Consider the following 18,044-nt stretch of genomic DNA (forward strand, 5'->3'; position numbering starts at 1 on the left):
CATATAAAAGCACAAGACCTGACCCAGAAATAAGCGCGCTATATTCAAGTGTTTGCCAAATAAAAATTTTTAAAAAAAATTAAATTTAATATTAAAGGATGGCTTTTAAAAAGAGGAGCAAATGGAAGAGAGAAAAACAGAAGAGAAGGGAAACGAAAAAGATGCGTCGGCAGGCGGAACCCGCGACACCACACCCCACCTCATCTCACCCGCCGCCGCAGGGCTGGCGAGCCGGGCGAGCCGCTCTTCACCATAGTCCCACACCTGCCCTGAAGCCTCGTGTTTTCCGCTGGTTTTTCAGGTCCGGACTTCCAGGCAATCGGCCCGAGGGAGTCCAAAGGCCCCCCACACTTCCAAGTGAAATAAAAGAAACCGGGACCCCACCCCAGCTCCCACACTACCTTGGCTCTGAGCCTTTCCACTCCGTGGTCTCCATGGTAACCTGCTCTTGCCCTTCTAGGACCTGTGGCGGACTCTTCTCTTTGATTCGTCCCTGTAGACCCTGAAACTGTTGTCTGAATCACAGCTTAGTTTGTTGGGAAAACTCGCCATGTTTGGGGTACAGATCAGGTTGAATATGATGTTTATCTTCTTCAGTGTACGAAGAGAAAAGATAAATAAAATGGAAGCACTAGTTAATCAGAATTAGTGGTTGAACTGTTAAAATTAGATTTGAACTGTTTTGTCCACTCATGTATTTCAAACCTTTAGAACAGTTACTGTAGTGCTTGTTGAATGGATGAACTTATATATGAGTCTGAAAATAAAATTACTGCAAAGCAGTTTTAACTGATATCAGCATTTGCCTCTTCTCAGTATCTGTGTCACCTATATTTAAACGTTATAATTTTTAAAATTATAAAGAGTCACAAACATTTTAAAGTGTCCTATTTCCAAAATGTATTTCTAATATGTTATTTTTCAATAATATATCTTCATTATGTTATAGTTCAACATAATGTTTAGCAGAAGAAATTTGAACGGGAAATATTCAATATACATAAGTAGTAAGAGTAAGCCCAAAAGATATATTTCAAAGTTTGAGGCAGTGGTAAATGTTTTTAATAGATGGTATATTTTAAAGCAGTTTTAGGTTCACCGAAAAATTGAGCTAAAGGCACAGAGAGATTTCCCACGAACCCTTTATTGCCATACATGCACAGGCCAGCCCATCACTATCAACATCTCCAACCAGAGTGGTACATTTTTTCCAAGTGAGCAGCCTGCATTGACATATCATTATCACCCAAAATCGATGGTTTACATAAAAGTTCACTTTTGGTTTAAACATTCTATGAGTTTGGACAAATGTATAATAATAAGTAACTACTATTATAGTATCATACAAAGTGCTTTCAATGCCCTAAAAATCCTCTGTGCTGTGCCTATTTATCCTCTGTTGCCCAACCCCTTTTCATTGTCTCCTTAGTGTGCCTTTTCCAGAATGTAATGTAACTGAAGTCATACAGTATGTAAGCTTTTAAGATTGGCTTCTACCCTTAGTTATATACATTTAAACTCTACATAGCAAATGCTTTTTGGATTGTTCTTTCCTATGTTAGATGAGAAATGTGGCTAGGTGACTCAGGGGTAGAGTGTTTGCCTAGCACATGTTAAAGCCTTCAGTTCAATGCTCAGCACCAAAAAGTAAATTAATTAAATAAATAAGCTAACTTTCTACCATAAAAGTTCTGGGAAATCATCCTTTAGAAGAAGACATTCCAAGAAAACAATTATTTAAAAAAAAAAAAAAAAAAAAAAAAAAAAACCACAACAACAACCAGGTGGGGGAAATAGCTCAGTAGGTAGAGTGCTTGCCTAGCATGCTCAAAGCCCTGGATTCAATCCCCAGCACTACCAAAAAAAAAAAAACCTCACAATGAATATAAGCATAATTGAATCTATATCAAATCAAAGACCAAAAAAAAAAGGCTGGAGCTGTTAAGCTCAATGGTAGAGCACTTGCCTGGCATATGGGAGGCACTGAGTTTGATCCTTAGCACCATATAAAAATAAATAAAATGAAGGTATTGTGTCCATCTACTACTAAAAATATTTTTATTTATTTATTTATTTATTTGGTAGCAGGGTTTGAACTCAGAGGCACTCTACCACTGAGCCACATACCCAGCCCACCTAAAAATATTTTTTAAAAAGACAAAAAAAAAGAGCAAATACTTGCTAGGTAGCAGAATACAACAGTCACTAATATGCCATTATGTAAAAATGTAAGTATGTAACCGATGTGATTCTGCAATTTGTATTTGGGGTAAAAGTGGGAGTTCATAACCCAATTGAATCAAATGTATGAAAGATGATATATCATGAGCTTTGTAATGTTTTGAACAATCAATAAAAAAATATAAAAAAAGACAAAAAAAGCAAATACTTGCTAAAGTTCTTAGTTGAGTTTAAATAATAAGAGTATTAAGAAAAAAATGGAAAAGATCTATGGCAGTTAAAAATGAGTTAGAACTACTTTTTTCATTAAAGATAAATCTTGAGGGGCTGAGGCTGTGGCTCAGTGATAGAGCACTTGCCTGGCACACATGAGGCCCTAGGTTCAATCCTCAGCACCACATAAAAATAAAATAAAGGTATTGTGTCCACCTACAACAAAAACATGTATATGTATTAAAAAAAAGATAAACCTTGAAACCACAAAGTTGATTACAAAGTACACAATATACCCAATTTTTGCCAAAAATATTGAACCCAAATCAAATCAAGTCTTCCAAGGTTAAAAAATATGTATGGAGGGAAACTAATTTTACAGAATTTGTAAAATACAAAAATTACATACCATGATATTTGTGGCTACCCATGTATGTACTAAAAAAATACAAATATGGATGGGTATAACAACATCAAAATCAGAATAACAGTAAATCTGGGAAAGAAGGAGGTAGGATACCCAAAGAATTTAATTGTATTTGTAATATTTTATGTCTTAATCTAGGTGTTGAGTATTCCTTCTATTATTCCTTGGTCTGCCTGATATATTTGCTATATTTCCAAAAGCCCCTGAAAGTGTACTTGATAATTTTAATAATGGCCATGGGACCTATAAAATTACTTAATACCACATAAGCTTTTATTTCTCCACCAATAATCATAACTTTCAAATTGGGAATGTAGGACAAATAATAATATGAGGAAGATACTTGCCTTAAATGAGTTCAGGTCTTCATGCCTAGCCTGAAGAGTCCTAAAATCAGATTGGCCACAGGACCCTCTGAAGGCCATTTCTGAGGAATGGAACAGATTCCCAAGACTATCAAATATCCAAATTTTCAAAAAGTAAAAAAAAAAAAAAAAAAAAAAAGGTGAACAGTATAATTAACAGGCTGAAAAGCTTGACATGGACTCCTGGCAAAATTTCAGTATTAATTATTTTAGGAAATCTTAACAACAATTGGGGTTAACCAAGAACAAATAGTGTAAATAAATTTATCTCACTAGATTATTAAACTGGTTTAAAGTAAGTCCTTCTTTTTTTTAAACATATTTATCTTTTAGTTGTAGTTGGACACAATATCTTTATTTTATCTCTTTATTTCTATGTAGTGCTGAGGACCGAACCCAAGACCTCGCACATGCTAGGTGAGTGCTCTGCCTCTGAGCCACAACCCCAACCCCTAAAGTAAGGCCTTCTTTACAGAGAAATTCAGGCTAGTAAGTGTGTGTGGGGGGGGTGAATGTTAGACTAGGAAAATCACAATTTTTTTATTTTTATTTTTCAGTTGAAGATGAACACAATCTCTATTTTATTTATTTATTTTTATGTGGTGCTAGCCAGTGCTTCATGCATGCAAGACAAGCGCTCTACCACTGAGCTACTACCCCAGCCCCAAATCACAGTTTTATAATTCCTAATGAAATGGTTAATTCTGGCAAAAATTATCAATGGATGAAACCATCAAATGAAAGGTTGATCAATTTAGCATGACAAAGAGTGAAGTAAATGTGGCAAAAAGTACATAGCACTACCTGAGAAGAATCCTTACCAAAAAACTTAAATCTAACTTTAATTAAACCTTTAGAGCTAACATCTGCCTTACAGGAAATACATGGCTAGAGAAATTAATTGAATGAGAACACAAATTAACAAAGCCAGTAATGAGACATTTAGGATAACTGACTGTCAGATCAGGCGAGGCAGGCAGTGACCAAAGGAGGCAGATTTAAAAGGGCCGCTGAACAGGCTTTATTGAGATATCACTCCTGGGGAACTCGATCAGACCCACAGAGGGGACAGGAGAAGGGTCTGAAGAGAAACCGAGTGGAAGCTCGACCGGACTGGAATTTTATGGGGCTTACAGCAGGAAGGGAAGGGCGTGGGACAGGAAAAGGTGTTTCTAGGGTCCCTTGCCCCCTTGAAGTTGGTCAGGGGAGTTGGCTGAACTCCAGGATTGGCCAGGGAGGTCCTGTTGATTGACAGGCGTTAGTCAGGAGATCTGGCTGATTGACAGGCGTTTCCGCAGGCATCTGATTGATGTTCTTTTCCTGCCGGCTGCTTTGTTCTAAGTTGCCACTAAGTCGCCACCAAGTCCCTGGCACCGACTTAACATTGACCCAATTTGTTCAGTGAGTTGATTATATTGGGGGGAAAAGGATGGAAGGAAGGAACTACTTTAAATCTAGATTTAAAAAGAGAACTAAGAATGTGTGAGGCCCCAGGTTTGATTCCCAGCATTGGAAAAAATAATAATAATTATAGGCAAAAGAATAAAGAGATATAACCATATTAAACGTGTAGATTTTAGATCCTGAGTCAAAAAAGAAGATATATTTAGAGAAATTCAATATGGAGCCCATATTAGGTGATAACCAGGGATTATTTTCCTACATGGAATAATGGTCTTGTAATTCTGTAAGAAAATGTCCACGTCGTTTAAGAGATGAAGTTGAAATAACATGTCTAGGTTTTGCTTTAAATATTTCAACAGAAAAATGGTAACAATACATGAAACAGTGCAGCAAAATCTTAACTAGCTCTGAGTGATGAGTTTATGTGGGTTGCTTATACTTTTTTCTCCACATTTGTGTGAGCTTGAAATCGTCTTAGAGAAACTGTTGTTTGGGGAAAAGACAATTATTTGTGTCCTTAATTGACTTTTTTCATATATTTGCCATAAAATTTCTGTCCATTCCCATCTTGATTTCCCTCCCTGACGGTGAGTCAATGCTACCCTGACCCTCCACCCTCCACAAACTTGAGTAAGGTCCTCGAAATAGGAACCGCGAGGACTGAGAATTTCTAGGAAACCGCTCAACCAGAGAGTCTAGGCGTTTCCTAGAAAATCGCCGGAAGTGATGATCCGGGCCGAGTAGGAAGTGGAGCTAGTGTGTGTTTGTGTTTCTCATTTGTTGCGGAGAGTATCCGCGGTAAGGTCTGGCTTTTGTGCAGCGTGGGACGGAGTCTTCAGTCCAGGAGCTCCGGAGCTGCCACCGCAGGTGCCCTAACTGGCTAATGGGCTAGTGGGAAAGAGCGGGAGCCGCTCCCAGCCTTCCTTAAATACGCCAGCCCGCTCTGGGGTCACCTGAGGTCGCCGGCCGGAGCGGGCGGTGCTTTGCTGTCAGATGAGGGTGCATTGCAGGTTTCCTCCTTTAGTCTTGGCATTTCTCGCCGATTTCTTTCTCACTTCCTCTTACTCTAGCTCCCAAGGTATCCTGACCTCTTGTTTATATTCATATCTCTAGCATCCATTCATATATCCATTCATTCAGCCAATTTTTAATCCAGCATTTACAAATGCAGATACTGTTTTAGGATTACAAAAGTGAACAAGTCAGATAAAACTCCCTATCCTCATCGAGTCTAGGAGCCTGCATTTTAGCGCGAGTAGTACTACAATAAATGATGGTTGTGATATATGAAGAACTAATGCACCATATTGGAAAGTGATAAAGTGCCTAGAGAAGAATTAACATAAAGCAAGGTAAAGTATTTCAGGACTAGAAGGAGAAAGTAGGTTGCAATTTTAAATAAGGTAAAGTAGACCTCCCTGGGAAGATGACATATAAGCAACATTTGGCAATAGCTTGAAGCGAACAGAACAGCTAGTAGAAAGGCCTAAGATGGAAATGTGCCTGGAATGGGGGTGGGGGGAATAAAAAATAAATAAAGGTCATTGTGGCTGAATGGGATTCAATGAAGGGGAGAATAGTAGAAGAGGATGTCAGAGATAATGGTCACATCCTAAAGACTGCTAAAAGACTTGAAGCTTTTATCTTGGGGGAGCAGAAGAGTTAATGCCCTGTGCCAAAAGACTTCAGCTTTCATTTCAGTAAAATTGGAGAGTCTTGAGCAGAGATGAAATGACCAACTTAAGTTGTAACTGGAATGTTCAGACAGCTGTATTAAGAAGAGACAAAAGGAAGGCAAGGATAGAAGCAAGGAGACTGGTTAGGAAGCTATTGAAGTAATGGAGAGAAGGAATGATAATAATGGTTGCTCAGGCCAAGGTGTTAGCAATGGAGATTTTATTGTAGGAATATTAACACTTTCAATTTGTCTTTCTGTGCTCCCTCATCTCCACAGATGCACCAAGTCCTCAGTGATTCTGTTTTTTTCCCCTTCTCGTGGTCACTCTCCTCTCTTTTTGCTCTCCTTCACCAAATATGTAGAAAAGCAAGATGTGAATTCACACCTGACTTTTGTTGATGATGAACCTGAAATCCAGAGCAATGTTTAAAACATCAAGTCAGATAGCAGCTGCACTGTAAGTCAAGGAGTTTCCTTTTGCTGGTACCACCAAGATTTGTGTCCCCAAAAGGAGACTGGCAAATACAGAAGCCATTTCATTACTATTTGTTTGGAAACTAGATCTGATCATCAAGAAGAAAATAAGGACAGTGGTAGAAGACTATAAAAGAAAGCTAAGTAAAAAGATGCAGCAGGTAAGAAGAGGGGAGGCTACGATATACATCACAAGGAGAAAAGAGAAGTGAGTCCAAGAAAGAAGGAAAGCAGTGAAAGTGTGTTGGGCCTAGACTGACCTTGTGAAGGTCTCTCCTTATTGACATTGTTTTTCCTGTTTTACTTGCTGATTATTAGTTTTTCAGTTTTAGAGAATAACTGGGTGCCATTTTTGTTTTTCATAATGTATATTGGGAACTGAGTCCTTGATTTTCTTCCCTCTTTTGGTATTTCTGGGAGGTGTTTTCTACAGATAAAACCTTAATGGTTGGATGTATCTTCCCATGTGTTTTTCTTATAACCTCTCTGAATTCATTTTTCATTCTGCAATAGGTTGTGCTCTCAGATGAGAGTCCAGGATCACCATGCCAGCTACTTTGCATTCCCAGCAATACCCAGCTCCTTCAGAAAAAAGGTGAGGTGCACAGCTATTGTAACAGGAGTCATGCAGCTGAGAATAGAGTAGGGACATAGAATGGGTCCTCCCAGATCCAAAAATCTATTCATTATTGAGCATTTATAGAATGCTTTCTCATGTTTCTGTATTGGGTTTGGATCAGTATTTAGAATAATTTAGTTATTCAGTTTCTGCCCTAATCTTAAATCACATTTGGACAGGGGCTTGGGAGGCAAAAAAACAAAGATTTATAAAAATGGCTGGGAATGTAACTCAGTGTTAAGAGTGTTTGCCTAGCAAGCACAAAGCCCTGGGTTCCATCCCTGGCACCATTAAAAAAAGATACAAATTTTTTGTGAAAATTTTCTATAAAGAAATTTATCAAAGAAGTCGAATGCATCCACTCATTTACTGTATAACAATATATATGATAAATGGTACACATGTTTGTACATAAATATTTACACATATAAAAAGTAGAAAAAAAAACTTTGTAGTATAATTTAGTAACTTCTAGCCAAATACAGTTTTGTCAACATATACAATTGGAAAATATATTAAATTTTATTTCTTTATATATGTTTTAAGAACCCTGAAAAATTTAATTATAGTATAAATACTTGAGAAATAAAAGAGCAGTGGCAAAAGAAAGAATAAATGTTGTCCCATGAACCTCTGAGGCAAGTGAAGGAAAATGGACTAATGGGAGTCTGAGCATTAGAAGTGTGCTTTGATGTTGGGCATGTGGTACATTCTCTAATCCCAGCATTCTCAGGAAGCTGAGGCAGGAGGATTGGATGTTCAAAGCCAGCCTCAGCAAAAAGCAAGGCACTAAGCAATCCAGTGAGACCCTGTCTCTAACAAAATACAAAAAAAGAGCTAGGAATGTGACTCAGTGGTCGATTGCCCCTGGGTTCAATCCCCAGTACCAAAAAAATCAAAGTTCTGCTTTGATGATATGTGAAGATCTGTATGAAAGGAGTTCATGGAGATAATTGCTGGGACATGATATTTTAGAGTCAAAATTGGGCCCAGAAAGCCATAAACTTTTGAATAGAGTACTAGGCACACTCAAAAGTAAGCTTTTTAGTATATATTACCTGAAAAAGAAAAAGGAAAATATATTTTTATATGTAAGAAGAAACTAATATGTATATGTATAAGAGAAGTACTCTGTATATAAGAAATCAAATGAAAATTAATAGTAGAATATATTATAAATTTAGAAGTAGAAAATAATAGATATTACCAAACTTAGGTGCTCATTTTTTAAATTTTTATTTAGTTGTAGATGGATACAATATCTTTATTTTATTTATTTATTTTTATGTGGTGCTGAGGATTCAACTCAGTGCCTCACACAAGCTAGGCAAGCACTCTACCACTGAGGTACAACCCCCACCCATTTTGTTTCATTTTTTTAAATAAAATATACTCATGGGCTAGGGTGTAGCTCAGTGGTGGAATGCTTGCCTCACATGTGTGAGGCACTGGGTTCAATACTCAGCACCACATAATAATAAATAAATAAAATAAAGGTACTGTTTCCATCAATAATTAAAAGAATATATTTAAAAAATAAATAAAATATACTCATGACCTGAGTCTTCCAGTCCTCCTTTAACTAGAGAGGAGAAACTGACCTTTCAAATTCTAAAGCTAAAAATTAAAGCTTAAGCATCACTATGAGTTGAGAAACTAGCCCAAGGGCTGGGGATGTGGCTCAAGCGGTAGCGCTCTCGGCCTGGGTTCGATCCTCAGCACCGCATACCAACAAAGATGTTGTGTCCGCCAAATACTAAAAAATGAATAATGGAAATTCTCTCTCTCTCTCTCTCTCTCTCTCTCTCTCTCTCTCTCTCTCCCCCCCTCCTCTCTCACTCTCTCTTTATTTTATTTTTTTTTTTAATCTTTGGGAAATTGCTTTATTTTTTTTATTTTTTTTTATTTTTTTTTATTGGTCGTTCATAACATTACATAGTTCTTAATACATCATATTACACGGTTTGATTCAAGTGGATTATGAACTCCTGCTTTTACCCCGTATACAGATTGCTGTATCACATCAGTTTCCCCTTCCATTGATTGACATATTGCCTTTCTAGATTCTGATGTATTCTGCTGTCTGTCCTATTCTCTACTATCCCCCCTCCCCTCCCCTCCCCTCCCCTTTTCTCTCTCTACCCCTTCTACTGTAAATCATTTCTTCCATTTGTATTAACTTGTCTTACCCCTCCTTTCCTCTTATATGACATTTTGTATAACCCTGAGGATCGCCTTCCATTTCCATGCAATTTCCCTTCTCACTCCCTTTCCCTCCCACCTCTCATCCCTGTTTAATGTAAATCTTCTTCTCAAGCTCTTCGTCCCTACCCTGTCCTTGTTTACTCCCCTTATATCAAAGGAGTCATTTGGAATTTGTTTTTTAAATATTGACTAGCTTCACTTAGCATAATCTGCTCTAATGCCATCCATTTCCCTCCAAATTCTATGATTTTGTCATTTTTTAATGCAGAATAATACTCCATAGTATATAAATGCCACATTTTTTTTATCCATTCATCTATTGAAGGGCATCTAGGCTGGTTCCACAGTCTTGCTATCGTGAATTGAGCTGCTATGAACATCGATGTAGCAGTGTCCCTGTAGCATGCTCTTGTTAGGGCTTTAGGGAATAGACCGAGAAGGGGAATAGCTGGGTCAAATGGTGGTTCCATTCCCAGCTTTCCGAGAAATCTCCATACTGCTTTCCAGATTGGCTGCACCAATTTGCAGTCCCACCAGCAATGAACAAGAGTGCCCTTTTCCCCGCATCCTCTCCAGCACTTATTGTTGTTTGACTTCCTAATGGCTGCCAGTCTTACTGGAGTGAGATGGTATCTTAGGGTAGTTTTGATTTGCATTTCTCTGACTGCTAGTGATGGTGAGCATTTTTTCATGTACTTGTTGCTTGATTGTATGTCCTCCTCTGAGAAGTGTCTGTTCAGGTCCTTGGCCCATTTATTGATTGGGTTATTTGTTATCTTATTGTCTAATTTTTTGAGTTCTTTGTATATTCTGGTTATTAGGGCTCTATCTGAAGTGTGTGGAGTAAAGATTTGTTCCCAGGATGTAGGCTCCCTGTTTATCTCTCTTATTGTTTCTTTTGCTGAGAAAAAACTTTTTAGTTTGAGTAAGTCCCATTTGTTGATTCTATTTGTTAATTCTAGCGCTATGGGTGTCCTATTGAGGAATTTGGAGCCCGATCCCAGAGTGTGTAGATCATAACCAACTTTTTCTTCTATCAGATGCCGTGTCTCTGATTTAATATCAAGCTCCTTGATCCATTTTGAGTTAACTTTTGTGCACGGCGAGAGATATGGATTTAAAAAAAAAAAAAAAAAAAACAGAGAAACTAGCCCAATATGTATGTGGAGGAGAATTTGAGTTATATAGGGGTATGCTTTTGTCAAAATTCATCCAGTGGTACACTTAAGGCTTGTATATTTCATTACATGTAAATTCTATCTAAAAAAATTAAATATTGACTCCAGTTAGTAATATATATGCTAGAGCACTTAGAGGTGAAGTTACTGATGTTTGCAACTTCCTTTGAAATGTATCAAAACAGATTAAAGTACAGATAGAGGAATAGATATGTGATAAAAAAGCAAATGCTGCAAAATGTTAATCATAGAATATAAATGGTTGATATATGGATATTTACATTTTTCAACTTTTCTGGATATTTGGAAACATTCATAATAAAATGTTGATAAAAAAAGCCAATTGAGAGCTTTAAGTTTGTTGATGTTATAAGGAAAAGAACTTCTATATAACATTATAGGCAAAATATATATTTGCTATGAGCTCTGTACTATCTAGGTGAGCTTGGGGCTGAGGCAGAATAACTTGGCAATTTTATAGAGAGACAGTGGAAAAAGTGACTGGAACCACCATGATTAAGACATGGCCTCAGTCTTGGTCAAAAGCTCAAGAGTAACCTAGACCAAAGTGGGTGTTCTTAGGAAATTTCTGTGAGAGTTCTGGTCAAATTTGAATAATAATTTTGGATGCCTAAGACCAAAGGTGATCCTAGATTCTTAGCAACAGATGGCTTCAACATTGCTGGTTTGTTAATAGCAAAAAGAATTCATTCAGACTTTAATTTAGGGATAAACTGTTAAGAAACGTAAGTCACCTTAAACATTGAAGCTACGAAAGGTTGAAATGACCTTCAAGAAATAAAGCAAGACCCCATTAATTAATAATATGAAGCTGTACTTCTTGCCAAATTCATATAGATTATACCTAGACTCTTGGACATTTTGATAAGCTTTCCTTTTTCATCTTAAAAATACTATCATTTCTCTTAGGTTTATATAATCTTTTACCTTTTAAAATGCCAAGTGTGAGGCTGGGGTTGTGGCTGAGTGGCAGAGTACTTGCCTAGCATGTGTGAGGCACTGGATTCAATTCTCAGTACTACATATAAACAAATAAATAAATGTCTGTCAACAACTAAAAAATACTGAAAAAAAAATGCCAAGCATGCAATACCACATTCATGTGGGAAAGATGGCTTAGTAGTAGGAAATTAGTAAGAAAAGGGTTCAGTATCAGCAAAAAAGTGATTTCTCTCTGGCAAAACAAGGAAATTTTTTATTCTAATAAACTAACAAGTTAGACCAGCCATTTGGTTACCTGTAGAAACAAACTTGACCTGTTACTGGATATTACTGTTCAACATCTCCTGTTCCCCCATATGTCCCTTCTCTCCCCACAAGTCTTTTGGAGGAAATGACCTCAGTATTCAGATACAGAAAGAAATGTTATTGTACAAGCTGAGAATCAGTAATTTAAGCCTTTTTACCTGATCTATTTGAGGAGGGGTAAGACAAAGACAAACCAGAAAAAAATTATGTAGTAAGTGAGAGAGGGAGAGAATGTACTTAAAGCTGGCTTGGCTGCCATGCCAGTGCTGATAGCTCAACACTGAAAGCTAAGCCTAGAGAAATAGTAGAGAAGAGAATATCATATGACAGTAGGCTTGACCCCTAGGTTAGAGCTGCTGTGCTTCTGCATTTGGTGAAGAAGAGATTAAAGCAGGTTTTGTTATGCTAAACTGTCTCTTGCATATTTCTCTTCCCTCAGTTCTACCAGCTTCTCAATATCCTGTCTTCACTAAAGATGGAAGTCAAGAAAACCTACTAGAAACAGATGCCACACTGATGAGCTGGTCCCAAGTGAGCTGAGGCACCTTTCATCCTTCCTGAAACTATTTCAATACCTCCTAAATATGGCCTTATTTTCTTTCTTTTAAAAAAAAAAAAAGAGAGAGAGAGATAATTTTTTAATATTTTTTTTTTTGGTTTTTGGCGGACACAACATCTTTGTTTGTATGTGGTGCTGAGGATCCAACCAGGCCACACGCATGCCACGCAAGCGCGCTACCGCTTGAGCCACACCCCCAGCCCCTGGCCTTATTTTCACTACATTATATGGTTACACAAATCTCAAACCAAGATGCTCCCTCTCATAAGGAACATTTTGTTGGAGAACAAACCACTTGTAGATTGTTTCCTCTTTTGTTGTTTTTCAATTATTAAAAGCCTGTGTTCCCTTTCACTTCATTTCTAAATATCGACCAGTAACTGCTGAGAGCCACAGCCCAGTCTGTATGGCCCCTGGCATTTTGCCAACAGTATTGATTGACAGGCAAGGCGTTAATATCCGCCTCTGCCGCTACTTTTGAGTTCTAGCGCTATTTTTAGTTCTCACAGGGATTCCCCGGGAATTCCCATTGGTTGGCGAAGTGCAGGAGGAGGGATTTCCCGGGGAGATATTTCCGGTGGGGAGTTCCTGCAGGAGCCTCCTGGCTTTCGGGAGGATTCCCCAGGAGCTTGTGTGAGGTTTTTTTCTTGCAGTAAAAAAATAAAGTCTGTTCTTGCTTCAGTGGCTGGTGATTTGTGCCCAGCCAGACTGCGGCAAGTAACAGTCTTTCACTTCTATAAACCTTCTCCCTATAAATTCCTTTCTTCTGTCTCTGTTTCCTGAGGAAACTGTGGGGTTTTCTCTTGGACAACAGGAACTTATTGTTTCAGGCATCGCTAACATTTGAGGATATAGCTGTGAACTTCACTAGTAAGGAGTGGCAGAGTCTGACCTATTTTCAAAGGCATCTCTACAAAGATGTGATGTTGGAAAATTATGGAAACATGGTATCCCTTGGTAAGAACCTTTTCTGCACTTGGCTTAGTGCTTTCTCCATCCTTAAAAAAAAAAAAATGCTCATTTTGTTGTGTATAGGCTCGCATATTGAAAGTTAGAGTCCTCTTTCTTAACTATCAGGATCTTGCCTAAAAATAAAAGTTTTGTTTTACCTTTGTTGTACAACAGGTAACATTTTAGGCATTTTTGTTATTGTTTTCTAATTCTTTGGAATGGTACTCTGTCTGGGTGAAAGGGAGATACCTAGTTTCTCTTTTCCTTAGGTTCTTGCTTCTTCAGCTCCCTAGTTTTTCCATTAAATGGCATGTGTTCAGCTCCTAGTTGTGAACTGCCTTCTAGGAGCCTAAAATAGTAGCCTTCTAAGACTTTTCTAAGACAGTTTCCAAACAAATCCTTGTACCTGTTTCCAGAATGCTAAAGAAACCCTTTTCTCTACCTAAGTAGGTATTTCTTTCCTGTTCCTTACACAAACAGAGGGATCAGGGCCAAGTGTAAGAACAGCTCCTTGTTGTTCTACACAGTCTCATTCCTTCTCTGCAACCAGGATTTTCATTTCCTAAACCTCCTTTGATCTCCCATCTGGAGCGAGAAGCTGAGCCATGTGTTCAGGATCTACAGTACGGGAGGTTCCTGAGCTGCTCCTTCCCAGGTGAGTGATGATGAAGCTTTTAGTTCCGTATTGTCTTCCATGTACAAAATGATTATAGCATGTTCTTAGTGGTAGTTCATCCATCCTGAAGGCCCCAGAAATGAAATCCATTTACAACTCAAGAAAAAGAAAACAAAAGCAACAAACATGGGTAGTATTCTTTCATTATCTAATTGGTCCCCTCCAATCTATCTAATAACCATTTGCAGTTTAGCCCTTTTAAAAAGCTCAGAAAATTGCTTTCCTCTTTGTATATGAGTTATTGCAGGGCTCAGAGAGCAATAAGTTGAAGGAGGAGAGAAGCAGTTGAGGCAGAGGGAATAACATGTGAGAAAGTATTGTGGAATAAAACAAATAAACTTGGACTAGTAGAGTATGACCAGAGCAAAGAACTTAGGGTAATTTGTAGAGAAAGTTCAGGAGCAGTAGAAAAAAGCAAGATCATGGTTTGAAGGATTTTCTATGAGTGTTTGATAAGCTACATGCCTTGAACTTTGTAACTAACATTGGTTAAGTACATCAGTATGGCAAGTGTTTTATATACATTAACTCATGTAATTATGGACAGATGATCCCATTTTATAGATAAAGTTATTGACTCAAGAGAATTGAAGTTATCCTTCCAAGTTCACACATTTATTAGGTATCAGTACTAGAATCTGAGCCCAGCTAGGGCTCTTGTCTGTATGCTTTACTTCCTTTCTTTCTGGGTGACTCTGGAGTACCATTTGAAGTATTTTAAGTTGAGTGACATTATTAGAAAGAATGGTTTGGAAGGAATGTGGAGTATATGTTAAATGGGAACCAGACTAAAGGACATTTGAGGGGTATTACAGATAGCTAGTGAGAATGCACAGGTGGAAATGGAGAAAGGAGATTGATTTTGGATTGTTTGATTGCCAAGAATAAAAATTTACTCTAAGCAAAAGAACATAAACTCTTTATTCAGGGTATGCCATGGCACCTAAATCAGGCCTATCTCTCCAACTGTTTCTCTTCATTCTTTTCTGCCAAATTGATCTTTTTTGCCCCTCAGAGCAAATGGCAGAACATTCCCTCCCCTGTGTCATATACTTTCCTGCCACCACTTCTCTCAGAGCCTGATCTTACCTGCACTCAGATCACAATTCCAGAGAGAATCTAGCTTGGTTTGGATCAAAGTGTTACCCAGCTCTAATCCTTCCCACCCAAATGGACAGTCACACAGCAGAAATATGGCCATCCAGAACCCACTCTTAGGATCAAAGCAGATACTTCTTTTAAAGGGGACTGCATCAGGATTTCAGCACCCCTTTAGCAGATCACCTCATAATTAGAATTTGTAAAATGTTAGCTGAGTAAATATGAGGGGAGGGAGAAGGAAATAAAGATGATTTTCAGTTTTCTGGCTTGTGTATGAAGTGTGGCTAGGTGTATGAAGTTGCTGCTCACTAAACTAGGAGATTGTAGAAGATGAGTATTTTTGTAAAGATTTTATATAAAGTTTGCCAAGTTTAAAATATCTTCATACTTCTCAATGTTTCAGCCTACCCAGGTGAATGATAGAGAAGCTTTCAGTCTCTTCCCTTTAATGTGACAAAATGGTCATATAATGTCCTGACCTTTGACACAATGGTAGTAACTTTTCTAGCATGAAAGTTATTTGCTCTTTTTTTGTGTTTATGAAAATTTTTTAATTTGTTTTTATTTTTTTATGTCATTTACTCTTCAAACAGATTCACATTGCTTCACCTCTCCTATCTTATTTTCTTATTTTCTCTGTTAAGTACCAACAGGCAGGATATGGCCTGGGAGTGAGAAGGCACCTTCAGAACAAGAGGTATTTGAAAACAGAGAAGTCTTCTGGGTGAAATGTAACAGTCTTCTAAATATTGTTTCCCAGGATCCTGAGGTTAGAGAGGTTTGTATGCAGGATGTCAAACTAGAAAATCAATGGGAAACATTCGTAAGGGGAGAACTGAGAGAAGTGAGAGAAGGCTCTACGGAAGTGACCTTCAAAAAGGAAAAGAACCAGAAGGTACTTAAAAAAATCTTTAATTCAAACTCAAAACATATTTCATATAATAGAGTGTTTACAAAGCAAAAACTTTATGAATATGCGAAATGTGACAAAAAATTCAGCTGGCATTCAGACCTAATTCTCCATGATCAAATTCATTCTGGTGAGAAATCCCATGTCTGTAAAGAGTGTGGGAAAGCTTTCAAGACCAGAAATCAATTTTCTGTACACCACATAATCCACACAGGGGAGAAACCTTTTAACTGTACACACTGTGGGAAAGCCTTCAACAGCAGATCAGCTCTTTGCAGACATAAAAAAATCCACAGTGAAGAGAAGCTTTATGAGTGCCAGGACTGTGGGAAGGCCTTCAAGACCAGGACACGTCTCAGTGTGCATCAGATAGTCCACACTGGGGAGAAGCCTTACAAATGTAATGACTGTGGAAAGGACTTCCAGTTTAAGCATTCCCTTATTGCCCATGGCAGAATCCATACTGGGGAGAAACCATATGAATGTGAGGAGTGTGGGAAGGCTTTCAGGGGGAGTTCAGATCTCACCAAACACAAAAGAGTCCACACTGGGGAGCGACCTTATGAGTGCAACAAGTGTGGGAGGGCCTTCAGTCAAAGCTCAGACCTAAGCAAACACAGAAGAGTCCACACTCAGGAGAAACATTTTGGGTGCCCTCAGTGTGGAAAAGCCTTTAGTATCAAGGCAGATTTCAGGAAGCATAGAAGAATCCACAATGAGGAGAAACCTTACAAGTGTGAGAAGTGTGGAAAAGCCTTCCGTCATAACTGTAATCGCAGGGCTCATGAACTAGAACACACAGGGAAGAAGCCCTATCCATGTGGAGATTGTGGGAAAACTTTCCAGGATAGGCACTGCCTTACCATCCATCAAAGAATCCACACTGGAGAGAAACCTTATAAATGTTTGGAATGTGGCAAAGCTTTCAGTGGAAAGTCAAACTTGACCAATCATCAGAGAATTCACACTGGAGAGAGACCCTACACATGTGAGATTTGTGGAAAGGCCTTTCATCATAATTCAGTACTGAAGCAACACAAAAGAATCCACACTGGTGAAAAGCCATATACATGCTATGAGTGTGGCACATCTTTCCGTCAGTACTCAGCTTTAACTGGACATAAGCGACTTCATACTGGAGAGAAACCTTATGAATGTGAGGAGTGTGGCAAAGCTTTCAGGGTGAGCTCCAATCTTACTGGACATAAGAAAAGAAAACATTTGAGTATGGAGAAGCCATGAGCTTGATGAGAATGGGAAATCCCTCTCTCCAGTAAACATTTCCCAGACCTTCTCAGTAATCAGTATTTTGACCATTCATGCCAGATTATAATGATTCTGTTGTTTACAACTTTCCATTTCCTTACCAACTCTTAGACTGGTCCTTCTTGTTCTCCTACATAGGGTTTTCCTGACTGCTAATTGTGAGACACGCCCACCCCCCCAGAGGCTTTATCCTTTCTTTATCTTACCTATTCACTAAATTTATAAAAGAAAGAGATGAACAATGGGTTACCCAGCATTTCTCAAAATTTCTTGAAAGTGTTTTATAAGTTAGTGTTCTTAAAAACAATTATACATATATATATATATATATATATATATATATATTGTTTGTTTGTTTTTCAGTGAGCACAGTCACTTTCAAGGGTTTATCAAACTTTTTTGGGGGGGAGGGGATATAGGGGTTTGAACTCAGGGGCACTTAACCACTGATACACATCCCAAACCCTATATATAAAGAGAGAGACAGGTTCTAGCTGAGTTGCTTCCAGTCTTGCTAAGTTGCTGAGGCTGCCTTTGAACTCACAATCCTCAGCCTCCTGAGCCACTT

At 38.2% G+C, this 18,044-nt stretch overlaps 1 protein-coding gene across 1 annotated transcript; it reads left to right on the plus strand.

Moving 5' to 3' along the window:
- Positions 1 to 161: 161 nt before the first annotated feature.
- Positions 162 to 17,543, plus strand: LOC113200945 (uncharacterized). The gene is given in 7 exon segments (XM_026414551.2): positions 162 to 437; positions 7,256 to 7,337; positions 12,453 to 12,544; positions 13,403 to 13,529; positions 14,074 to 14,178; positions 15,945 to 17,434; positions 17,436 to 17,543. Coding segments are annotated over 7 exon segments (2,280 nt in total).
- Positions 17,544 to 18,044: the final 501 nt, after the last annotated feature.

The sequence above is a fragment of the Urocitellus parryii genome, chromosome 8, assembly GCF_045843805.1.
Source record: "Urocitellus parryii isolate mUroPar1 chromosome 8, mUroPar1.hap1, whole genome shotgun sequence".
Taxonomy (NCBI): Eukaryota; Metazoa; Chordata; class Mammalia; order Rodentia; family Sciuridae; genus Urocitellus; species Urocitellus parryii.